Source organism: Salvelinus namaycush, chromosome 11 (assembly GCF_016432855.1).
Source record: "Salvelinus namaycush isolate Seneca chromosome 11, SaNama_1.0, whole genome shotgun sequence".
Classification (NCBI taxonomy): Eukaryota; Metazoa; Chordata; class Actinopteri; order Salmoniformes; family Salmonidae; genus Salvelinus; species Salvelinus namaycush.
Window position 1 is genome coordinate 9,276,303 of NC_052317.1, and position 26,796 is coordinate 9,303,098.

The 26,796-nt window shown below is 42.6% G+C and overlaps 1 protein-coding gene and 2 pseudogenes across 1 annotated transcript; 2 read left to right on the top strand and 1 right to left on the bottom strand.

Moving 5' to 3' along the window:
• Window positions 1-2,536: 2,536 nt before the first annotated feature.
• Window positions 2,537-3,230, top strand: LOC120056267 (annotated as a pseudogene).
• A 1,226-nt stretch (window positions 3,231-4,456) lies between these two features.
• Window positions 4,457-6,143, top strand: LOC120056268 (annotated as a pseudogene).
• Window positions 6,144-6,833: 690 nt separating this feature from the next.
• On the bottom strand, window positions 6,834-26,609 carry LOC120055774 (selenoprotein F-like). The gene is made up of 5 exons (XM_039003726.1): window positions 26,519-26,609; window positions 22,014-22,181; window positions 8,251-8,314; window positions 7,868-7,917; window positions 6,834-7,564 (listed from the first exon to the last, which is right to left on the bottom strand). Exons 1-5 carry the CDS (start codon window positions 26,564-26,566, stop codon window positions 7,421-7,423), a joined length of 474 nt encoding a protein of 157 aa, XP_038859654.1. The 5' UTR covers window positions 26,567-26,609; the 3' UTR covers window positions 6,834-7,420.
• Between the last annotated feature and the right edge of the window lie 187 nt (window positions 26,610-26,796).

The following is a 26,796-nucleotide window of genomic DNA, read 5'->3' on the forward strand; positions in this document are numbered from 1 at the left end:
TGTTTGCCTGCCGTTTGACAAATTAAAATAACCTCGCTCTTTTGTCCATAATAATCTCAGAAGGTACGGAATACCACCGTGGTAAAGTTGGTTTCAGTTTTGATACACCAAAGGGTGTGCAATAATGGACAATTGAAATGAGGTTGCCAAGTCAAGTGGTTGAAGAGCTATTGAAATGTGAATTTTGTGATCATGCACATTGTTGACAATCCCTAACTAGTTGCATTGACGGTGCGCCAGGCTGCCCAAACCGTTGCGGTGTGATTATGATCAGAATCGGGAAAATAAGACCTGTGCAATGTTGTACACCTGTTCTTCATAAAGAATGGAACCTGAGATATGTAACATAAATCTTTCGCGAGCTATTGAAGTTTGAAGGTCCGCATGTCTGGCGAATATAGAAACCAATTTTACCACGGGTGGCTATACTAGCACTGTATCTGAGCTGTTGGCTGGAACACACGTGCCAAAACCAGAGTGGGCACATTCCCTATATCAGGGTTTCCCAAACTCAGTCCTGAGCCCCACCTTGTTTTTGCCCTAGCACTACACAGCTGATTCAAATAACCAACTCATCATCAAGATTTGATTATTTGAATCAGCTAGGGGCAGGACCAGGACCAAGTTTGGGAAAACTTGCCTGATAAAAGGCAACACTTTTTGTGACAAAACCCTCAGTAGAGTTGAAAATGCAATGGAAATCCATTTAACTTGTATTTTATTTATTTGGTACAGTAATGTTTATGTGCACTACTTCATCAGGCACAGACTTGAAGTAAATTTGATGGAAACATCTCTTTTGGGAAAATGCACATATTTTATTTATGCAGATTTTAGAATATTCACATGAAAACCTGTCCCCAATTGGATGGAAATCTAGCTAGGTTTGGCAAAATAAAATACAATAAAATTTATTTTGCATATAAACTCAGCAAAAAAAGAAACGTCCTCTCACTGTCAAGTGCGTTTATTTTCAGCAAATATTTGTATGAACATAACAAGATTCAACAACTGAGATATAAACTGAACAAGTTCCACAAACATGTGACTAACAGAAATGGAATAATGTGTCCCTGAACAAAGGGGGGGTCAAAAACAAAAGTAACAGTCAGTATCTGGTGTGGCTACCAGCTGCATTAAGTACTGCAGTGCATCTACTCCTCATGAACTGTACCAGATTTGCCAGTTCTTGTTGTGAGATGTTACCCCACTCTTCCACCAAGGCACCAGCAAGTTCCCGGACATTTCTGGGGGGAATGGCCCTAGCCCTCACCCTCCGATCCAACAAGTCCCAGACGTGCTCAATGGGATTGAGATCCGGGCTCTTCGCTGGCCATGGCAGAACACTGACATTCCTGTCTTGCAGGAAATCACGCACAAAACAAGCAGTATGGCTGGTGGCATTGTCATACTGGAGGGTCATGTCAGGATGAGCCTGCAGGAAGGGTACCAGATGAGGGAGGAGGATGTCTTCCCTGTAACGCACAGCGTTGAGATTGCCTGCAATGACAACAAGCTCAGTCCGATGATGCTGTGACACACCGCCCCAGACCATGACGGACCCTCCACCTCCAAATCGATCCCGCTCCAGAGTACAGGCCTCGGTGTAACGCTCTGACCATCACCCTCGGTGAGACAAAACCGCGACTCGTCATTGAAGAGCACTTTTTGCCAGTCCTGTCTGGTCCAGCAACGGTGGGTTTGTGCCCATAGGCAACGTGTTGTCGCTGATGTCTAGTGAGGACCTGCCTTACAACAGGCCTGCTGTCTTAGGCATCTCACAGTACGGACATTGCAATTTATTGCCCTGGCCACATCTGCAGTCCTCATGCCTCCTTGCAGCATGCCTAAGGCACGTTCACGCAGATGAGCAGGGACCCTGGGCATCTTTCTTTTGGTGTTTTTCAGAGTCAGTAGAAAGGCCTCTTTAGTGTCCTAACTTTTCATAACTGTGACCTTAATTGCCTACCGTCTGTAAGCTGTTAGTGTCTTAACGACCGTTCCACAGGTGCATGTTCATTAATTGTTTATGGTTTATGGAACAAGCATGGGAAACAGTGTTTAAACCCTTTACAATGAAGATCTGTGAAGTTATTTGGATTTTTACAAATTATCTTTGAAAGACAGGATTCTGAAAAAGGGACGTTTCATTTTTTGCTGAGTTTAGGTTCAACGTTTAGGAAAGGGATTATATTGCTTTCTACACTCCGATTGGTTTGCCTGAGTGCGACAGTCCTATCAGGTTGCGTGCAGCCCTGCCCAGCATCATTTCTGCTTTTCAACTTGGCATTAGCTTGCATTGCAAACAACTTTAGTTTCTTGAGAAATACACAAGTGATTCAACTCGCAAAGGCATTTGTATTTATCTTTTCTTTAAACTCTGTTAATTAGCCTATACCCAATTTGGTTAGCCTTCATTTTCTCTCCTGTACCACATCTCCACCAACACACCAAAGGAGTATGAGCAGTTGATGAGGTGAATACCTATACCTTTATATTTACATCTATAGATCTTTTAAACTTTTCTTTGATGTTGATGCTCATTTCACCGTGCGCTTTTGAGATAGCAAAACCTTTGGATCACATAAAGAGACCCATGAACGCTTTCATGGTGTGGTCTCGCGGTCAGAGGCGAAAGATGTCACTGGAGAACCCCAAAATGCACAACTTTGAAATCAGCAAAAGACTTTGCGCGGAGTGGAAGTTGCTAGATAAGCAACCATACATTGATTAGGCCAAGACCTTGCGAGCACAACACATGAGAGAACATCCCAACTACAAGTACAGACCCCGGCGCTAACCCAAGAGTTTGCTCAAGAAAGACTGTTTCCTTTTTCCCTTGCCCTTACTCGGGGATGCAGAACATTTGAAAGGATTTTCCACGGAGCCCCTTTTGGCTTCCGCAGAGAAAGCTAGAGCCATTTTGCCGCAGATGTCGTCACCATATTGGCTGCTTGGCCCTGGTAAATTCAGCACCGGCGCTGTCCCGAGGATCTCAGAAATGCCAAACTAGCTGGCTGCCAACGTCTTGGATTACGCGCCATCTTTGGGATACCAGATTTGCACGTTTGGGATCATGCCCCAGCCAGCAAACTCACCCGTCACCCACGAGCCCATGGTACGTCGTGCCCTGTAACTGTGGCGCGTGGTCGGCAACGAGTTTACAGCCTCATGTTGCATACATTATTTTTCCAGGTTTGAACAAGACTGGGATAGACCCGTACTCCTCCTTACCACGCTTTTCACCTTTGAGATGAATTGGAACGCCGACTGCGAGCCAGGCCTAATTGCCCAACATCAGTGCCCGACCTCACTAAAGCTCTTGTGTCCACCTGTGGTAAATTAATTTGATTGGACATGATTTGCAAAGGCACACACCTGTCTATATAAGGTCCCACAGTTGACAGTGCATGTTGGAGCAAAAACCAAGCCATGAAGTTGAAGGAATTGTCCCTAGAGCTCCGAGACAGGATTGTGTCGAGGCACAGATCTGAGGGAAGGGTACCAAAATATTTCTGCAGCATTGATGGTCCCCATAAACACAGTGGCCTCCATCATTCTTAAATGGAAGAAGTTTGGAACCACCAAGATTATTCCTAAAGCTGGCCGCCCGGCCAAACAGGGGAGAAGGGCTTTGGTCAGGGAGGTGACCAAGAACCTGATGGTCACTGTCAGAGCTCCAGATTTCCTCTGTAAAGATGGCAGAATCTTCCAGAAGGATAACCATCTCTGCAGCACTCCACCAATCAGGCTTTTATGGTAGTGGCCAGACGGAAGCCACTCCTCAGTAAAAGGCACATGACAGCCTACTTGGAGTTTCCCAAAAGGCACCTAAAGGACACTCAGACCATGAGAAACAAGATGCTCTGGTCTGATGAAACCAATACTGAACTCTTTGGCCTGTACTCCAACACCATCATTAAGTTTGCAGATGACACAACAGTGGTAGGCCTGATCACCGACAACGACGAGACAGCCTATAGGGAAGAGGTTAGAGACCTGGCCGTGTGGTGCCAGGACAACAACCTCTCCCTTAACACGATCAAGACAAAGGAGATGCTTGTGGACTACAGGAAAAGGAGGACCAAGCACACCCCCATTCTCATCGACGGGGCTCTAGTGGAGGAACGGGTTGAGAGCTTCAAGTTCCTTGGTGTCCACATCAGCAACAAACGAACATGGTCTAAGCACACCAAGACAGTCGTGAAGAGGGCACGACAAAACCTATTCGCCCTCAGGAGACTGAAAAGATTTGGCATGGGTTCTCAGATCCTCAAAAGGTTCTACAGCTGCACCATCGAGCGCATCCTGATTGGTTGCATCACTGCCTGGTATGGCAGCTGCTCGGCCTCCAACCGCAAGGCACTACAGAGGGTAGTGCGTATGGCCCAGTACATCACTGGGGCCAAGCTTCCTGCCATCCAGGATTTCTATACCTCTATACCAGGCGGAGAGTATGGCCACAGCACTCCAGACGGGTGGATTTGTCCTGGGCCTGATAGGTGCTGCCGCCATCATCGCTGCCACGGGGATGAACAACTGGAGCGTCAAGGACCGCCAGGGGGAAGTGGTGACTTCGGCCTACACTTATAAGGGACTATGGCAGAACTGTGAGACGGGCACCTCAGGCTTCACCAAGTGCCGGCCCCTCTACAGAATCCTGGGCTTCTCAGGTAAATTACTTGGGATTTATGCCTGTTTACACAGGCAGCCCAATTCTCATGTTTCCCCACAAATTGGTCTTTTGACCAATGAGAAGATCAGCTCTTTTGCCAGTAATTGGGCAATAGATCCAAATTGGGCTGCGTGTGTAAACATCATTTAAAGCTCTTTTCCAACTGATTTACATTGTAAGGTTGGGGGAATTCACTCACCACCAATGTGTAGTAGAGCCCACCTGGGTGATGCATGCCAACATGTCTACATTTAGGTTGGTGTGGTGGCTTTACCGAGACAGTCTTTCAGGGTTCTAATTACACATTAACTTGTAAGAGGGCCTCTGGTCCAATTGGGGTGGCCATGATTCAGTGTATGGAGAGCAATTCAGCTCCTCAAAGTTGAGTCATTCTGCTTTTTAGTTTGTCCTCTCCCACACTTTGCCCTGGCCTACTCCTACCAGTATGCAATTGTGTGTCATGGTTCTTTGCCAGGCTCATGTTCAGTCAGCACCATTATCACAGGCAAAACACATAACAGAGAATCAGATTCAAATACCAACAGAATACATTTCAGCGTGTTATTCATATTGCCTTGATCCCTGGCAATTTGACTGGTAAACTCCTACATTTATGTGGCTCATATTCACTGACTTAATTTCTTAGTTTCTGTTCTGAAGAGGATATCGCAGCTTGTTATTGATGGTGATCTGGTGTGGTCTTCCAGGTACCTTTCAGGCACCGAGGGCACTGACGATAGTGGGCATAGTCCTGGGTGTTATTTGGGCAATGATAGCCCTGTTCTCACTCAAGTGCTATAAAATGGGCAGCATGGACGATTCCCCCAAAGACAAGATGACCCTTACTGCAGGGGTCACGTTCATCATTGCAGGTAAGGGGACAAAAAAGGTTTATTTATCAATGCATGTTGCTTGGAGTACAGCAATTCAATTCTCTCTGAATTTCTTTGGCGATTATGTGTAACCACCCAAGTCCTCACTACATCAAATGTTAAAATAAATATACAATTCCAATTTTAGCAGCGTGCCTTAGTTAAACACTCCTATTGCCACTGATAGGATGAATTCTCCTCTCTTCCCCTCTCAGGCATTTGTGCCATTGCTGGAGCTTCCATCTATGCCAACCCGATAGTGACCAGTTTCATGACGACCGCCTACAACCCCAACTACGGAGGAGGGATGGGACAGGGGATGGGAGGAGGGAATATGATGCAGAGGTAAGAGTGGATGTCGTGTATCTGTATTTCCATATTTGGTCAGGGTTTTGGTATTAGACAGGTGAGTCAGGGTATCGCTATAGACAGGCGAGTCAATTCCTGACTGTGCTTTTTCTCTGTGCCACGTTTGGCCCCGTCCTCTTTGTTGCCTGGACAGGTGCAGCTTTCTGTTATTGGGTGGGATACCGAAGGGTGTGGCCTTCAGGGGACTGCAACCAGACAAGTCAACAACAGTTCTAAATCTTTCATAATTTTCTAGGTTTTCAGTATGTAAAAATATACATTTTGTGAAGACTTTTTCCCGCTGTTACACAGGAGTCACTTACAAAGCCCCCCCCCCCCCCCCCCCCCCAAGCCCACAACAGGCCAGTCAATCACCACCATGCAGAAGATGGGAAGAGAGACAACCAAAAATGTATCATTCCTGTTAGATTCAGCATTAATAAATGTGAATCTGCATTGAGGATAGGGTTAGGTCTTTAAATGTTGCTCAGAATATAGTGCTAGATTCATTAGAAGAGTTTTCATACATTTTACTGCATGTTATTTAAAAGTGTGTTCTGTTGTGGTTGAAAGTGGGCTCCATTTTTATACTGGCAATAACCATTTGTTTCAAGCTTTCATTTGTACAATGTAATAAACCAAATAAATCTGTAAAACTCCCTCTATGCATCAAAAGCGTATTTTCTGCATTTCAAATGGCCTACCATAACATTGAGTTAAACTGAGTAGTGGACTGTACTCATACCGGCCATGGAAATTATCAACATGTGATACTATTTTCTTCCACTAGATGGCATGAATGTTACACCCTTTGGCAAATCAAAGCTACCCTCCATGTCAGACATATGGTTTTCGTGAGTGTCAGACTACCAGAAATATGCAACACAGCACAATTAATTGAATGCAGTGTATGCTCAAACAGATGACACACAAAAAAATAACTTGAGTCATTTTATTAATTGTAGCGTTTTTCCTCCCCATTCAAATTCACACACTGGGGAATCCAGTCTCTCTCCACTGCAAGATGCCCAGAGTGACACACAGGGACATCAGGTCTCACATCCCAAAATGTGGTTTACTGTGAGGCCTTCACTAATGTGTTCCTCCCCGAAACATCTGCATGAAGCGAATGACTTGGCCCCCCCCACCCCAAGATCCCACCACTGAAACCATAAGTCATATTTCTTTTAAACTACAGAGACAACTGACAGATGGGAGAATAAACTACAAAAAAGGTAACAAGCAGTGAACATCTTTACAGTCTCTCTTTGTCTACTTCATTTCAATAATTTTGATGTTAATGCCAGGTATTTTGCAGGTAAGTTCAGGTAGTTCAATCTTTACAAATCTATAAACATCCGTTTTACATCCTGGCACATGTCAGTTCACAAAATCTACGGACGAAGTTCATGATTTTCAGTTACTACAAAAAAAAGTCCAATAGTGCATTCCCTTTAAACAATAAAATCCAAAACAGTGCACAAATTTGTAGCCCCCCCCAAAAAAAAAATGTTGGTGATGAGTACTACAAATCGGTATTATATACTTCCAACTTCTCGCTCAGGAATTCTTCCACACTATCCGTGTTCCACTTGAGGATGCTGAGTTCTTCAGCAATGTTCCCGTTATCGTCCAGCAGCTTTAGTATAGGGTCTGCGCCTCTCACATACTGAAACAAAAATAATAACAGAGGACTATCAGGACTGTGGCCAAACAAAGTTAACCAATTCCAACATAGCCATTGTAATGCCTATAAGATAATAAGAACTCCCTATACGGTGTAATATTGAAACATTATGGTGTGGCATAGGGTTCATTCCATAATGACAGGAGATTATGTTCAAGACAATGTGGTTATTTTCATTCCAAAGTTGTAGAAAAGCTGTCAGAGAAACAACCACTTCTTTATTGCATTTAACTCAACTAATTAATTGTACGCAACAGGCAAGAGTATCTACAATTCATGTTGTACCTTAATTTGAAGACCCTTGAACATCTTCGGCTTGTCAGACCTGACAAAAGCTGTGGACACAAAAGGTCAACAATATCAAAGTTCTAATGAATTAATCAATTGATGGACAGTTCTATTTTTTTTGCACAAAGCTTGTAAACAGAAGCCGTTGGGAAAACATTATTCGGTAATCAAGTCAAAAGGGACATACAGTTGTGAACGCGAGCGTGCAGCTGTCCGGAACACAAACAGTGCCATAAGGCAGAGAGCTCCGAGGCTCTACCCCACACAAAGGCAGGCTACAATAACAGCCCCTTCACAGCCAACTGACACCCAGATGACAACGGACACCAATAAGCGTTACCAGGTGGGTGGTCCCGCGACAACACGTTGACACAACTCACCTTGGACTTGAGGGAACCTCCCCAACTTTCATCCACACACTTCCAGGATGGCCCCAGGGTAGAGCTGTGGAGGGGAAAGTACTGTGTTAAGTCCTGTGGTTGGTCAGGGTGCGGCTCAGGATGCACATGTTGTTCTACTGGAGGAAGACTAAGCCCTGGGAGCTCAGCTCACATCAATTTGAAAAAAAGAACAAGAAACTTGACTAATACATCAGCTCATCACTAAAACCAGCAAAACAACTCCAGACGTCAGGGGCCACAAGCTAGTTCACCTCCTTGCCTTTTTAAACATACTTGATTACGGCGTGGTAACTAGCAATCACTGGTCAGTCAACGATATTAATTCATTCATTAAATTGCCAGGGAGAAACGAAGAAAAGAAAAAAACAGCAGGACTACGGCCCTCGAGAATTGGAGCATCTTTGTCCTAAACCATTGCTGAGATTTATCTTCGCAATCCTTTGGCCAATAAACAATCCAACTACCTTCCTGACTATTCATTTTTACACACTGACGCCCACCCACAGTGAAGCTCCTGGCGTTGAGTTGGGATAATGTGATTCTGGGCAGTCTAATTCGTAAACGTGGTAGACAGGCTCTTCATCAGGGTCATTAAACTGTGAGCCTCTGCATATGGAAGGGCTCTGACGGATGGCAGCTTTGTGACCCGCTGGTAATCAAAGCTCCACACCAAAACACAATAACTTAGCGGAAATTGGAGTGTCACAGCAGTATTTCACAGGCACGCTGTTACTGGGAACACAAATTAAATTACACCAGCAAGCTTCCTTTCCCTTAAGCCAGGACAGCAACATTTATTCTCACAACACACTGCATGGGAGGAAGTCACAGTTTTGTTGATTATGGGTGCATATCGACAAAGGCTTGGACACAGACTTGGCAGGGGGCACCTGACACACGCTAACTCGGCATACATCAATAAGTGCGCAGGAACTGGTCATATTTTATGTAAATCACCTGACTTTTCAGACATTGCTGTGAATGGAGGACTGTCGAACATTAAAACAGAAAGATTATAGGCATTGATTTGTATGGCTGAATGAGTAAATGTATAATCATCTCGCGATCGACTGGTTGGGCACCCCTGCGGTAGACCATTCCATACTTATGGGCCGGCTAAGGAGTATTGGTGTCTCTCTGAGGAGTCTTTGGCCTGGTTTGCTAACTACCTCTCAAAGAGTGCAGCGTATAAAGACAGAACATCTGCTGTCTCAGCCACTGCCTGTCACCAAGGGAGTACCCCAAGGCTCGATCCTAGGCCCCACACCTCTCAATTTACATCAACAACATAGCTCAGGCAGTAGGAAGCTCTCTCATCCATTTATATGCAGATACACTCTTCTACTCAGCAGGCCCCTCCCTAGATTTTGGGTTAAATGCTCTACAACAAAGCTTTCTTAGTGTCAAACAAGCTTTCTCTGCCCTTAACCTTGTTCTTAACACCTCCAAAACAAAAGGTCATGTGATTTGGTAAGAAGAATGGTCCTCTCCCCACAGGTGTGATTACTACCTCTGAGGGTTTAGAGCTTGAGGCAGTCAACTCCTACAAGTACTTGGCAGTCTGGCTAGATAGTACACTGTCCTCTCAGCACATATCAAAGCTGCAGGCTAAAGTTAAATCTAGACTTGGTTTCCTCTATCGTAATCGTCATCTTTCACCCCAGCTGCCAAACTAACCCTGATTCAGATGACCATTCTACCCATGCTAAATTACGGAGACGTAATTTATAGATCGGCAGGTAAGGGTGCTCTCAAGCGGCTAGATGTTCTTTACCATTCGGCCATCAGATTTGCCACCAATGCTCCTTATAGGACACATCACTGCACTCTATACTCCTCTGTAAACTGGTCATCTCTGTATACCCATTGCAAGACCCACTGGTTGAAGCTTATTTATAAAACCCTCTTAGGCCTCACTCTCCCCTATCTGAGACATCTACTGCAGCCCTCATCCTCCACATACAACACCCGTTCTGCCAGTCACATTCTGTTAAAGGTCCCCAAAGCACACACATCCCTGGGTGGCTCGTCTTTTCAGTTCGCTGCAGCTAGCAACTGGAATGAGCTGCAACAAACACTCAAACTGTACAGTTTGATCTCAATCTCTTCATTCAAAGACTCAATCATGGACACTCTTACTGACAGTTGTCGCTGCTTTGCGTGATGTGTTGTTGTCTCTACCTTCTTGCCCTTTGTGCTGTTGTCTGTGCCCAATAATGTTTGTACCATGTTTTGTGCTGCTACCATGTTGTCATCATGTTGTGTTGCTACCATGCTGTGTTGTCATGTGTTCCTGCCATGCTATGCTTTGTCATCTTAGGTCTCTATGTAGTGTTGTGTTGGCTCTCTTGTCGTGATGTGCGTTTTGTACTATATTTATTTTTAATCCCAGCCCCCGTCCCCGCAGGAGGCATTTTGGTAGGCCATAATTGTAAATAAGAATTTGTTAACCGACTTGCCTAGTTTAATACATTTTTTAAAAAGTTACAAAAATGGCCCACGACATGCTCACGAATCCGCGGCAGAAAGATAAAACAGTTCCGTAATATTGGACATAACTTTTAAATTATTTTATCTGGAGGTACACGGTCTTTAGCGATGTAAAGGCGCGAGGATTGAATGTAGCCGTGTTCCGTTCTGCGCTTACAAGGGTCCGTGAAGAAATAGTTTATCTGGTGCTTCCCTCTGCAATACAATTTTCAGTTGGCTCTCATTCAACTGACTCACTTACTAGGCAGGTTAGCGCGAGAGTGCGTGATACAACGACTAGAGCGAAGCGGCTCCCTCTGCGGGCCAAAACAAGCACAACACCCCTTGCCTATAAATACTGTGAATTACAAAATGCCATAAATTTGGTCTCTCCCACCCTCTACAGGAAACCTAAACATGAGCAAAAACAGTACTATTAATACAGAAATTACCCCTTTTTCACAGCAACTATTGTCTTTTCTTTGATGTTACAGACAAACTAGGACCAACAATAGTAGCCTGCCTCTGACTTCATCAGAAACGTGCCCATATGATTATAGAAATTAATCAAAATAATACCAACCTCTTTTGAACTGGGGTGGGGTTATTTATTTAATGCATTATACTGCCATTGTGCTATGGTAACGCACAATTAATAAAGATGGTACCATATGATAATTATTGGTACCATTTTTCATAATTGTGCATTACCATGGTAGAATGTATAATGCAGGTTAAAACCATGGAATTTCCATGATCCACAACTACCATGGTATAAATTAAGCGATATTATTATTTTGCGTGCATGGCAGTACCACCATACTTCAAGGCTAAAACCATGGTACATTTTCATGAGTCAGACCATGGTATAAGTGGAAGTACCATAGTAGTACCATATTGAAATAACCATGCCCATTTTTTGGGCATTTTCTAAAACGATTTGAGTAAAAACTCATTAGAATGGGCCAAAACCCCAAAAGGCCATTGCTGGCTTGCTCCACTAATGGAACTGGAGCGACAGTAATATTAGCCTGCAGAGAGGCAGCAGGGCCGTAGGTGCAACTGAAGGATAATTTCTGGACAAACAGAGAGATTTGATTGACAAAATGTCCTCTATGCTCATCGAGGCTCATTAAAACAATACAAAGTCCTTTCGCAAATATTAATAATGCAGCAGAATGTAGTAGTGCCATCTCCCAGGTCTCCTAAGGATTAAGAAGAGGGGCAGAAATGTGATGTTTTTAGCTCAACATGGAAAATGGCAACCACAGCCTTACAGTACATGTTTTCCTTTGTGGCACAGTTGTCAAGAGGGTGGCGCTCGTGAGGGTTCCCATACACAGTATAAACGTATGCACTTACTGTAAGTCACTTTAGGAAAAGTGTTTGCCAAGTGGCATATAATTATACATTACAGGACTGAGGTAACAATCAAGAAGTGACATGAGGTGTGCTGCTGCTCACACTGCTCTCTGTAGGCTTGCTCTCCTAAGTAGTGTTGCTAGGATACCACAGCACGTGGGCTTAGTTTAATCAAGCAGAAATGACAGTTGTTTTGTACTCCACCACCTGAATCAGCTTTCAGTCTATTTGAGTAGTCGAAGGCTTGTTAAGGACAGAGTGGTAGTGTGATGATACTGCTATAACAGCAACCTTTTACCAACTTTCAAACACTGGGACATGTAAGCTGCAGTGGCGGTCGTTGCCGTTTAAGATGAGGGAGTAGGGCTGTTCAACGTGGCCGTTTAGTCACGGTAATTAGGCTTCTGCAAGCTCTGATGCGGATGGTCATTAGTAGCCTACCAAACCTGCTACGCATCACTATTGTCTCTCTAACCACTCTGACATCAAAGCAAATGTAATGTAAAAGAGAGCCCACGAGGTCATGTTGCACAACAATTCTATAGGCAATAGCGTGAGAAAACCGAGTTAAATGGCCTCTATTAGAAAGAGGATCCCATCAGCTTTCTATAAGCTATGCCTACTATATTTATTTCTCAACTGTCCTAATATTAAGCACATTGCTTATCTTTACATGAGTATAGCCTACCTGGCTGACACGAAAATGAACCACACACACACACAGTACCAGTCAGTCAAAAGTTTGGCCACACCTACTCATTCAAGGGTTTCTTTATTTTTACTATTTTATACATTGTCGAAAAACAGTGAAGACATCAAAACTATGAAATAATACATATGGAACCATGTAGTAACCAAAAAAGTGTTAAACAAATCAAAATATATTTTATATTTGAGATTCTTCACCCTTTGCCTTGATGACAGCTTTGCACACTCTTCGCATTCTTTCAACCAGCTTCACCTGGAATGCTTTTCCAATAGTCTTGAAGGAGTTCCCAGATATGCTGAGCACTTGTTGGCTGCTTTTCTTTCACTCTGCGGTCCAACTCATGCCAAACCATCTCAATTGGGTTGAGGTCGGGTGATTGTGGAGGCCAGGTCATCTGATGCAGCACTCCATCACTCCATATTTTGGTCAAATAGCCCTTACACAGCCTGGAGGTGTGTTGGGTCATTGTCCTGTTGAAAAACAAATGATAGCCACACTAAGCGCAAACCAGATGTGATGGCGTATCGCTGCAGAATGCTGTGGTAGCCATGCTGGTTAAGTGTGCCCTGAATTCAGAATAAATCACTGACAATGTCAACAGCAAAGCACCCCCACACCATCACACCTCCTCAGTGCTTCATGGTGGGAACCACACATGTGGAGATCATCCGTTCACCTACTCTGCATCTCACAAAGACATGGCTGTTGGAACCAAAAATGTCAAATTTGGACTCATCAGACCATAAGGACAGATTTCCACCGGTCTAATGCCCATTGCTCGTGTTTCTTGGCCAAAGCAAGTCTCTTCTTATTATTGGTGTCCTTTAGTAGTGGTTTCTTTGAAGCAATTCGACCATGAAGGCCTGATTCACGCAGTCTCCACTGAACACTTGATGTTGAGATGTGTCTGTTACTTGAACTCTGACATTTAATTGGTCTGCAATTTCTGGAGGCTGGTAACTCTAATGAACTTACCCTCTGCAGCAGAGGTAACTCTGGGTCTTCCTTTCCTGTGGCGGTCCTCATGAGAGCCAGTTTCATCATAGCGCTTGATGGTTTTAGCGACTGCACTTGAAGAAACTTTCAATGTTCTTGCAATTTTCCGGATTGACTGACCTTCAAGTCTTAAAGTAATGATGGACTGTCGTTTCTCTTTGCTTATTTGAGCTGATCTTGCCATAATATGGACTTGGTCTTTTACCAAATAGGGCTCTCTTCTGTATACCACCCCTACCTTGTCACAACACAACCGTGTTGACGGTTCCCATTGATGATAGTCGGCGGATATGCTGATTTGAGACTCGTAGTATGATGGAAAAGTTTGAAGCGTAGGGGACGGTTCTGTCAGCATGACAAACTCTCTGACCTTGTCGGGGCGTTGCTACTTACTTATGTACAGTTTATAGGAGATAGGAATGTGATTTTAGGAGGTGTAATTGAATCCATCTTAACAAAAATACTTTCATCATTTTCATATTATATGCACAACTTATTGGATGGAAACTTGACAGATAAAGGGGATCTACTTTCCAAGTTAAAGTCTTTTGTTCATACAGTTAGTGACATCACAAAATGAAAACCAATATTACATTTGTTTTCCATAGCTCCATTGTTTTCCAATTATTGTTCCATTATTCACCGTTTACCGTGTTAGAGTTTCGGCGGGAAAAGTCTTAACAAAGAACATTCCTTGGGTTAAATACTGAAGCGGGAAAGAAAGTCTTCTTCTACAACAGGGCGTGAGGTGTCAAAACCCCCACCAGCTCCTTCCTCCCCTCTTCTGTGGGTGAGAAGGTCCGGTTATTGTCAACCATTGCCAAGCTGATCTGACCCATTGTGATCCTCACAGGACAGTCATGACACAACACAGGTCGAGAGAATTTTGAGTAATCAAAGTGACAGTGACACATTTAATACGCCTTGCACTCTTGCCCGCATCTAGCTGATCTAGGGTGTAATCATTCGTCCAACAGTTGCAAATGAGAGTTTCTATTCGAAAAATGTTTATCCCTGTTTGGTTTGCTTCCGTTCAAGAAAAGTTTTTGAACAGAAATCGGCAGAATGAATTCACCCGATCACACGCAAAACACAGTTCACTTTCATAGCAGCCACATAAAAACACCAAGATCACTTTGCTCGTTGTATATAATGCCTTCTCACAACTATCTACGCACCCTCCTCCTCCTCTTCTCACCTTTTGCTGTCACTTGTGGACTTCAGTGCACAACACATCAGCTTTCTGTGACCAGGCAAAAACAACTTTCCAAGCCAAACCTTTATATCATAACCGCTAACTGCTACACACAGCCTACATCGTTGTCATGTCATAGTCAACATACTAGAACACGTTAGTAAACCCGCTACAGCATGTTAAACCGGCGGCAATATATTATAAAACCAAAAGCTTACCTTGACTTGGAAGAGTTCCAGTGTTGGATTGCCATAGCCACCTAGCATCCCTCTGTCTGATTCTGGTGTTTGAGTAGGCAAAACTAGCTAGCTGCATTCACTAGCAAAAATTATATATTATATATATATATATATATATATATATATATATATATATATATATATATTATATATATATATATATATATATATATATATATATATATATATATATATATATATATATATACAGTGGGGAGAAGAAGTATTTGATACACTGCTGATTTTGCAGGTTTTCCTACTTACAAAGCATGTAGAGGTCTGTAATTTTGATCATAGGTACACTTCAACTGTGAGAGACGGAATCTAAAACAAAAATCCAGAAAATCACATTGTATGATTTTTAAGTAATTAATTTGCATTTTATTGCATGACATAAGTATTTGATACATCAGAAAAGCAAAACTTAATATTTGGTACAGAAACCTTTGTTTGCAATTACAGAGATCATACGTTTCCTGTAGTTCTTGACCAGGTTTGCACACACTGCAGCAGGGATTTTGAGGTTGGAGAGGTTGGAGTCTGTTTGATTGAGTGTGTGGACAGGTGTCTTTTATACAGGTAACGAGTTCAAACAGGTGCAGTTAATACAGGTAATGAGTGGAGAACAGGAGGGCTTCTTAAAGAAAAACTAACAGGTCTGTGAGAGCAGGAATTCTTACTGGTTGGTAGGTGATCAAATACTTATGTCATGCAATAAAATGCAAATTAATTACTTAAAAATCATACAATGTGATTTTCTGGATTTTTGTTTTAGATTCCGTCTCTCACAGTTGAAGTGTACCTATGATCAAAATTACAGACCTCTACATGCTTTGTAAGTAGGAAAACCTGCAAAATCGGCAGTGTATCAAATACTTGTTCTCCCCACTGTATGTATGTATATATATATATATATTTATTTATCTCTAAATGAATTTGTTCAAAACTTTCCAACTATAGTCTCTCTTGCTTTCTGAGTCAACTACTCACTACATTTTATGCAGTGCTAACTAGCTGTAGCTTATGCTTTCAATACTAGATTAATTCTCTGATCCTTTGATTGGGTGGACAACATGTCAGTTCATGCTGCAAGAGCTCTGAGGTTGGAGGATGTCCTCCGGAAGTTGTCATAATTACTGTGCAAGTCTATGGAAGGGGGTGAGAACCATGAGCCTCCTAGGTTTTGTATTAGAGTCAATGTACCCGAAGGAGAACAGAAGCTAGCTGTCCTCCGGCTACACCACGGTGATACCCTACAGAGTGCTGCGGAGGCTACTGTAGACTAGCGGTCGACCGATTATGATTTTTCAACGCCGATACCGATTATTGGAGGACCAGAAAAAGCCGATGCCGATTAATCGGCCGATTTTTTTTTCTTTATTTGTAACAATGACAATTACAACAATACTGAATGAACACTTATTTTAACTTAATATAATAAATCAATAAAATCAATTTAGCCTCAAATAAATAATGAAACATGTTCAATTTGGTTTAAATAATGCAAAAACAAAGTGTTGGAGAAGAAAGTAAAAGTGCAATATGTGCCATGTAAGAAAGCTAACGTTTAAGTTCCTTGCTCAGAACATGAGAACATATGAAAGCTGGTGGTTCCTTTTAACACGAATCTTCAATATTCCCAGGTAAGAAGTTTTCGGTTGTAGTTATTATAGGAATTATAGGACTATTTCTCTCTATACCATTTGTATTTCATATACCTTTGACTATTGGATGTTCTTATAGGCACTTTAGTATTGCCAGTGTAACAGTATAGCTTCCGTCCCTCTCCTCGCTCCTACCTGGGCTCGAACGAGGAACACATCGACAACAGCCACCCTCGAAGCAGCGTTACCCATGCAGAGCAAGGGGAACAACTACTCCAAGTCTCAGAGCGAGTGACGTTTGAAACACTATTAGCACGCACCCCGCTAACTAATCTCGGGAGTTGATAGGCTTGAAGTCATAAACAGCAGAGCTGCTGGCAAAACGAAAGTGCTGTTTGAATGAATCCTTACGAGCCTGCTGGTGCCTACCATCGCTCAGTCAGACTGCTCTATCAAATCATAGACTTAATTATAACATAATAACACACAGAAATACGAGCCTTAGGTCATTAATATGGTCGAATCCGGAAACTATCATCTCGAAAACAAAACATTTATTATTTCAGTGAAATACGGAACCGTTCCGTATTTTATCTAACGGGTGGCATCTATAAGTCTAAATATTCCTGTTACATTGCACAACCTTCAATGTTATGTCATAATTACCTAAAATTCTGGCAAATTAGTTCGCAACGAGCCAGGCGGCCCAAACTGTTGCATATACCCTGACTCTACGTGCAATGAACGCAAGAGAAGTGACACAATTTCACCTGGTTAATATTGCCTGCTAACCTGGATTTCTTTTAGCTAAATATGCAGGTTTAAAAATATCTACTTCTGTGTATTGATTTTAAGAAAGGCATTCATGTTTATGGTTAGGTACCTTTTTTGCGAATGCGCAACACGCTAGATAAACTAGTAATATCATCAACCATGTGCAGTTAACTAGTGATTATGATTGATTGTTTTTTATAAGATAAGTTTAATGCTAGCTAGCAACTTGCCGTGGCTTCTTACCGCATGCACATAACAGGCAGGCTCCTCGTGGAGTGCAATGAGAGGCAGGTGGTTAGAGCGCTGGACTAGTTAACCGTAAGGTTGCAAGATTGAATCCCCGAGCTGACAAGGTAAAAATCTGTCATTCTGCCCCTGAACAAGGCAGTTCCTAGGCCGTCATTGAAAATAAGAATGTGTTCTTAACTGACTTGCCTAGTTAAATAAAGGTGTGTAAAAAAAATATATATATTTTTTTTTAATCGGCCAAACCGGTGTCCAAAAATACCGATTTCCGATTGTTATGAAAACTTGAAATCGGCCCTAATTAATCAGCCATTCCGATTAAACGGTCGACCTCTACTGTAGACCATTGCAAAAACAGTGTGTTTTAATCAATTATTTGGTGTAGTGAATATATTTAGTATAGTTTTATCTAAAAAGGATAACTTTAATGTTTTCACAATTGTTATGAAATTCACTGAGGATGGACATCTCCTTCCTCCTCTGAGAAGCCTCCACTGGTCAGCTGATAATGGTGAAACGACCCAAAGATTATTATCTTCCCAGCAATCATAGACTACAGCGAACTAATAATAAAAAGGGCTGAGCAATATGGATAAAAATCCATATAACTGAATCTCTGGTGGTACTATACTTTCCGAATGCACTGTAGATCACAAATTAAAAGATAAAACCCACACACAGTAGCAATGTATTAATCTAACAGTACATTTGCTATCCAACTCATAATTGAGAGCTGATAAATTAAAAGTAAACCTACAGAAAGCTGAGAGCATCCTCTTTCCAGCTGTGACAAGAGGATAGCTGTGTTTCCCCAGCAATTGGATTTTAAAATGTTATTCAATCATAACACTTACGGAGCATTTGTCCCTCTGGGAAATAAGAGTGTGACTCACTCGACACAGCAGCAGGCCTCGGCGAAACAGATACATGGGCAGGCAGGCAGGCAGACACTTTCATTACAGGAATCATGACGATAAAGTACTATACTGTTTGACTAAATCATGGTTTTAGCCTCCTAAAAAAACAGGCCGTTTTAGTGAGGTGAATGTACAGCCCACACAAATGCAACCAATTCATTTTTTAAATTCCCACAGGCAGGTGTCAAAAGGTCGCAAAAAGGGACTAAAGGGTTGCAGTCTGGAGCCCTGCCTTGTAGGCTTTTCACTATATGCATACTCTAACTTTTGTTTCACTTCAATGAAAAAGGCCTCCATCTTTGCAATCAACACTAGCCTAGGCAAAGGCTCCTCTCTCGCTTTCTCTCTCTCCTCAGCAGCAGAGCAGCCCCGGACAATTTATTTTATTGGCCAAAAGCCAGCAATTACCTGCTAACGGAAACTCTGTGCCCCAGTGGCTTTCCATAGCACCCCTACACACATCGTGGTGCGCTCTGACTATTGTGCTGATGGCGCAAAATCTGTATTCTCTTCGCTAAACCTGTCACTCAATCATTTGAACTTTTTTTTCTATTTTTATACAGGGACATAAAACTAAAACTGAGGGGGCTAAGCCCCCTTTTGCCCCATCGTGGAGCCAGGTATGTACTGATATACAGTGCCTTCAGAAAGTGTTCACACCGTGACTATTTCAGAATGTTGTTGTGTTACTGCCTGAATTTAAAATGAATTAAAATGTAGGTTTTTTGGTCACTGGCCTACACATATACACAATACCCCATAATGTCAAAGTATAATCAAGTTTTTCAAAATTTTTACAATTAAAAAAGAAAATCTGAAATGTCTTTAGTCATTAAGTATTTGACCCCTTTGTTATGGAAAGTCTAAATACGTTCAGGAGTAAATATTTGCTTAACAAGTCACATAATAAGTTGCATGGACTCACTATGTGCAATAATAGTGTTTACCATGATTTTCAATGACTACCTCATCTCTGTACCCCTCACATACAGATAATTGTAAGGTCCCTCAGTTGAGCAGTACATATCAAAGACAGATTCAACCACAAACATCAGGGAGGTTTCCAATGTCTCGCAAAGAAAAGCAGACATTTAATATCCCTTTGAGCATGGTGAAGTTTACACTTTATATGGTGCACCTATACACCCAGTCACTACAAAGATATAGGGGTCCTTCCTAACCCAATTGCCGGAGAGGAAGGAAACCGCTCAGGGATTTCACCATGACGCAAATGGGGACTTTAAAACAGTTACAGAGTTTAATGGTTGTGATAAGAGAAAACTGAGAATGGATCAACAACATAGTTACTACACAATACTAACCTAATTGACAGAGTGAAAAGGAAGCCTGTACAGAAGACAAATATTCCAAAACATGCATCCTGATTACAAAAAGCTAAAGTAACACTGCAAAAAAATGTTTTTTTATCCTGAATACAAAGTGTTATGTTTGGGGCAAAACTAATATATTACTGAGTACCACTCTCCATATTTTCAAGCATAGTGGTGGCTGCATCATGTTATGGGTATGCAATCGTTAAGCACTGGGGAGTTTTTCAGGATAAAAATAAATAAAATGGAATGAAGCTAAGCACAGGCAAAACCCTGGTTCAGTCGGCTTTCCACCAGACACTGGGAGATTATTTCAATGCTATTCATTGCCTACAGCTCAGCATTCAGCACCATAGTGCCCTCAAAGTTCATCAATAAGATAAGGACCCTGGGATTAAACACCTCCCTCTGAAACTGGATCCTGGACTTCCTGACGGGCCGCCCCCAGGTGGTAAGGGTAGGTAACAACACATCCACCACGCTGATCCTCAACACAAGGGCGCGTGCTCAGCACCCTCCTGTACTCCCTATTCACTCAGGACTGCACGGCCAGGCACGACTCCAACACCATCATTACATTTGCCGATGACAACAGTGGTAGGCCTGATCAGTGACCACAACGAGACATTCTATAGGGAGGAAGTCAGAGACCTGTCAGTGTGGTGGCAGGGCAACAACCTCTCCCTCAATGTGATCCAGACAAAGGAGATGATTGTAGACTACAGGAAAAAGAGGACACGAGCACACACCCATTCTCATCGACGGGGCTGCAGTGGAGCAGGTTGAGAGCTTCAAGTTCCTTGGTGTCCACATCAACAACAAACTAACATGGTCCAAGCACACCATGACAGTCGTGAAGCGAGCACGACAAAACCTATTCCCCCTCAGGAGACTGAAAAGATTTGGCATGGGTCCTCAGATCCCCAAAAGTTCTACAGCTGCACCATCGAGAGCATCCTGACTGGTTGCATCACTGCCTGGTATAGCAACTGCGCGGCCTCCGACCGAAGGGCACTACAGAGGGTAGTGCGTACGGCCCAGTACATCACTGGGGCCAAGCTTCCTGCCATCCAGGACCTCAATAACAGGCGGTGTCAGAGGATGGCCCTAAAAATTCTAAAAGACTCCAGCCACCCTAGTCATAGACTGTTCTCTCTGCTACCGCACTGCAAGAGGTACCGGAGCCCTAAGTCTAGGTCCAAGATGCTTCTTAACAGCTTCTACCCCCAAGCCTTAAGACTCCTGAACATCTAATCAAATGCATTGCCCCCCCCTATTTTCCACCACTGCTACTCTCTGTTATTATCTATGCAGTCACTTTAATAACTCTTCCTTCATGTACATATTACCTCAATTACCTCGACTAACCAGTGCCCCCACACATTGACTCTGTACTGGTACCCCCTGTGTATAGTCTCGCTATTGTTATTTTACTGCTGCTCTTTAACTACTTGTAACTTTTATTTCTTATTCGTAGTTTGTAAACTGCATTGTAGGTTAGGGGCTTGTAAGTAAGCATTTCACTGTAAGGTCTACATCTGTTGTATTCGGCGCATGTGACTAATACAATTTGATTTTGACCTTTCAGCAGGTCAATAACCTAAAACACAAGGGCAAATCTACACTGGAGTTGCTTACCTAAGAAGACAGTGAATGAAAGAACATGACATGCACGCAAGTGACCTAGTCGATCCTTGCTTATACACCTCACTACATCCTCTCCTCGCCTCTCATTGGCACTGGTCTGAGTAGGACTGACCGGGTGAAACTCAGGCTATTGATGAGCTTCCAGCACATTATTGTCACCCGAAAATGATTTTCCAATAAGTGCAGATGAATGGACAGAGACAACAACAATTGATATACCCATAGATAGTCTAAATGCAGCCTAATGTCTTACCTTCCTGGACTCCATATGGGCCTCCTGCTGGCAGCACTGTTTGCAGACAGGCTGGATCGAGCTCAGGCTGAACTCCCCCAGCAGGTCACAGGAGCTGCACAGGAGGTTGCTGGAAAAGCCCAGCTCCCTGCATGACTCGGAGGACAAGTTGGCTCCATATGCCGACAGCTGAGCAGGAGACAATGGGAGACATTGGATTGGTTGTCACATTACTTATTGTTAAGTACATCTCCATTTAGCCACAACAGTGGCACAGATAGAGTATGGGCTGGCATACCAATCAGTAATGTGGAGGAATCTCACATTTACTTTTTATTTATTTAACTAGGCAAGTCAGTTAAGAACAAATTCTTATTTACAATGGATGGCCTACCAAAAGGCAAAAGGCCTCCGGCGGTGATGGGGGCTGAGATAAAAAAAAAAAAACTTATAAATAAAGGACAAAACTCACATCACAACAAGCGAGACAACACAACATAAAGAGAGACCTAAAACAGCATAGCATGGCAGCAAAACAACAACATGGTAGCAGCACATCATGGCAGCAACACAACATGGTATCAGCACAAAACAGGGTGCAAACATTGTTGGGCACAGACAACAGCACAAAGGGCAAGAAGGTAGAGACAACAATACATCACGCAAAGCAGCCACAACTGTCAGTAAGTGTCCATGATTGAGTCTTTGAATGAAGAGATTGAGATAAAACCGTCCAGTTTGAGTGTTTGTTGCAGCTCGTTCCAGACGCTAGCTGCAGAGAACTGAAAAGACGAGCGACCCAGTGATGTGTGTGCTTTGGGGACCTTTAACAGAATGTGACTGGCAGAACGGGTGTTGTATGTGGAGGACGAGGACTGCAGTAGATATCTCAGGGGGGAGTGAGGCCTAAGAGGGTTTTATAAATAAGCAACAACCAGTGGGTCTTGTGACAAGTATACAGAGATGACCAGTTTACAGAGGAGTATAGAGTGCAGTGATGTGCCCTATAAGGGGCATTGGTGGAAAATCTGATGGCCGAATGGTAAATCAAATCAAATTTTATTGGTCACATACACATGGTTAGCAGATGTTAATGCGAGAGTAGCGAAATGCTTGTGCTTCTAGTTCCGACCGTGCAGTAATATCTAACAAGTAATCTAACAATTTCACAGCAACTACTCGAGAGCACCCTTACCTGCCGATCTATAAACTACGTCTCCGTAATCTAGCATGGTCATCTGAATCAGGGTTAGTTTGGCAGCTGGGTTGAAAGAGGAGCAATTACGATAGAGGAAACCAAGTCTAGATTTAACTTTAGCCTGCAGCTTTGATATGTGCTGAGCGAAGGACAGTGTACCGTCTAGCCATACTCCCAAGTACTTGTAGGAGTTGACTACCTCAAGCTCTAAACCCTCAGAGGTAGTAATCACACCTGCAGGGAGAGGGGTATTCTTCTTACCAGACCACATGACCTTTGTTTTGGAGGTGTTCAGAACAATGTTAAGTGCAGAAAAAGCATGTTGGAAACTAAGAAAGCTTTGTTGTAGAGAGGTTATCCCAAAATCTAGGGAGGGGCCAGCTGAGTATAAGACTGCATCTGCATATAAATGGATGAGAGAGCGTCCTACTGCCTGAGCTATGTTGTTGATGTAAATTGAGAAGAGCGTGGGGCCTAGGATTGAGCCTTGGGGTACTCCCTTGGTGACAGGCGGTGGCTGAGACAGCAGATGTTCTGACTTTATACACTGCACTCTTTGAAAGAGGTAGTTAGCAAACCAGGCCAAAGACCCCTCAGAGAGACACCAATACTCCTTAGCCGGCCCACAAGAATGGAATGGTCTACTGTATCAAAAGCTTTGGCCAAGTCAATAAAAATAGCAGCAGAACATTTCTTAGAATCAAGGACAATGGTGACATCATTGAGGACCTTTAAGGTTGCACTAACACATCCATAACCTGAGCGGAAACCAGATTGCATAACAGAGAGAATACTATAGACATCAAGAAAGCCAGTCAGTTGACTATTTTTAAGTTTTTCCAACACTTTTGATAAACAGGGCAAAATAGAAATAGGCCTATAACAGTTAGGATCAGCTTGATCTCTCCTTTAAATAAATGACAAACTGTGGCTGCCTTCCAAGCAATGGGAACCTCCCCAGAGAGGAGAGACAAGTTAAAAAGGTCTGAGATAGGCTTGGCGATGATAGAGGCAGCAACCTTAACCTCTCTTGGGTAGGTGGCAGTATTTTGAATTTTGGATGAATGAGGTGCCCAATGTAAACTGCCTGTTACTCAGGCCCAGAAGCTAGGATATGCATATGCATGGTAGTATTGGATAGAAAACACTCTAAAGTTTCCAAAACTGATAAAATAATGTCTGTGAGTATAACAGAACTGATATGGCAGGCGAAAACCTGAGGAAAATCCATCCAGGAAGTGGGATATTTTTGATGTGGGTACTTTTCTATTGAATGCCTATACAGTATGTATTTGGATAGGACCCAAATTGCAGTTCTCATGGCTTCCACTAGATGTCAACAGTCTTTAGACATTGTTTCAGGCTTGTATTCTGAATAATGAAGAAGAATGAGACCATTTTTCAGTGGACTCTAGAATGAACCAGAGCTGTTTTGAGCGAGTGACCCGATTGCGCGCCGTTCGTTGTTTTTCCTTTCTATTGAAGACGCTATTGTCTGGTTGAAATATTAGCGATTATTTAGACAATAGACAACCTGAGGATTAATTATAAACATCATTTGACATGTTTTGACGAACTTTACCTGTACTATTAGGATGTATTCGTCTGCATGTCGTGACCGCCTTTGAGCCAGTGGATTACTGAACAAAACGCGCCAAAAAAACATTTTTGGGACATAAAGAGGAACTTTATCGAACAAAACTAACATTTATTGTGTAACAGGAACTCTTGTGACTGCAACCATATGAAGATCATCAAAGGTAAGTGATTAATTTTAATCGCTATTTCTGACTTTTGTAATTCCTTTACTTGGTTGTAAAATGTTTCTATGCTTTTGTAAGCGGGGCGCTGTCCTCAGATAATCGCATGGTATGCTTTCGCCGTAAAGCCTTTTTGAAATCTGATACAGCGCCTGGATTAACAAGAAGTTAATCTTTAAATCGATGTATAACACTTGCATTTATATGAATGTTTAATTTGACTATTTCTGTATTTTGAATTTGGCGCGCTGCAATTTCACCGGATGTTGGCCAGGTGGGACCCTACTATCCCACCTTCCCATAAGAAGTTTTAAAGAAGAAAGGGTCTAAGCCATCTGACCCAGATGTTTTTTTGGGGTCAAGTTTCAGGAGCTCCTTCAGCACCTTGGACACCTGCAGGGAGAAACTTTGTAGCGTGGCAGGAGAAATAGAGGGAGGAGCACTGTGGCTAGTCACATTAGAAGGGGTGGGAGATGAGGAAATGTTGGACGGGCAAGAAGGCATGGCTGAGTCAAATAGGAATCCTGACTTAATGAAGTGGTGATTAAAGAGCTCAGCCATGTGCTTCTTGTCAGTAACAACCACATCAACTTTAAGGGACATGGGCAGCTGTGAGGAGGGTTTATTCTCCAGGTCTTTAACCATTATCCAGAACTTCTTGGAGTTAGAGAGAGAACTGCTCCTTAAAGTAACTAACTTTGGCCTTCCGGACAGCCTGAGTGAACTTATTTATCATTTGCCTAAATGAGAGCCAGTCAGCCTGAGTATGCGTGTGCCAAGCCTTTCGCCAAATGCAATTCTTGAGGTGGAGTAACTCTGCAAGATCACGGTCGAACCAGGGGCTTAACCTGTTTTTAACTCTACATTTTCTATATGGGGGCGTGTTTGTTAACAATACCACTGAAAATGTAAAAAAAAGAAGGTCCAAGCGTCTTCGACAGAGGGGATCAAGCTGATTCTATACCATTTTACAGAGACCAGTTCATGAAGGAAGGCTTGCTCAAGTTTTTTAGCAAGCTTCTACGACAAATCAGGACAGTTCCTTTCATTGAGCATTCATTACTAACACAAAGTAGTGTTGTGGAAATTCCGTACATAAACATTAATTTATATACACGTGTTTATTATATACACATCATTGGGTCGTGTGCATGTAACCCGTTTAAATGATCGCGTTCATCTTCACAGAAATACAATAATGAGGTTAGCTAGGTAGAATGTTTGCATAATCTCAGCTGCTGACTGTCTCGCCGTGGTTGGCTCTTCCCTTTGTCACTTCAGTCTTTCATCTATCACAACTCGCGTTAAATCGGGTTTGCGTTAAAGTGCAGTATGTAATTGTTAACGTTTAAGATGTACTGTCATTTGTAGCTAACGTTAGCTGGTGAACGAATCAACTTTCGTAAACCGGTGCGATTTTGATAAGCCACGTCATTCGTTTCAAGATAGCTAGACTGTCGCGGCAACGGAGTGAGTATAAATCGAGTGTAACAAAAGAAAATCTGCCATCCGATAAACGCTGTGCTATGTATACGTGTGGATATTCTTATTTTTGTTGATAAACCTACCGTTTGTATGAGAGAAAGAAGCCACAGGAGATACACCTCCCCAGGCATTTTGGAGATTGCTTTGTTAGGGAAGGAAATTGAGGACCCATTAAAAGTAGGAAGTAGTACTGCCAACTGCCTGATGTCCTGTAAATTGCAATATACACGCTTTTTGGGTTCTCTTTATATTCAACACACTGTGATTTTATATTCGCAATAATAATATCTGATTGTTTATCATTATCGGTCTAAAAGTTGTAATTTGTTATTTTTCTTCCTCTTTTCATATGGCTAACAGA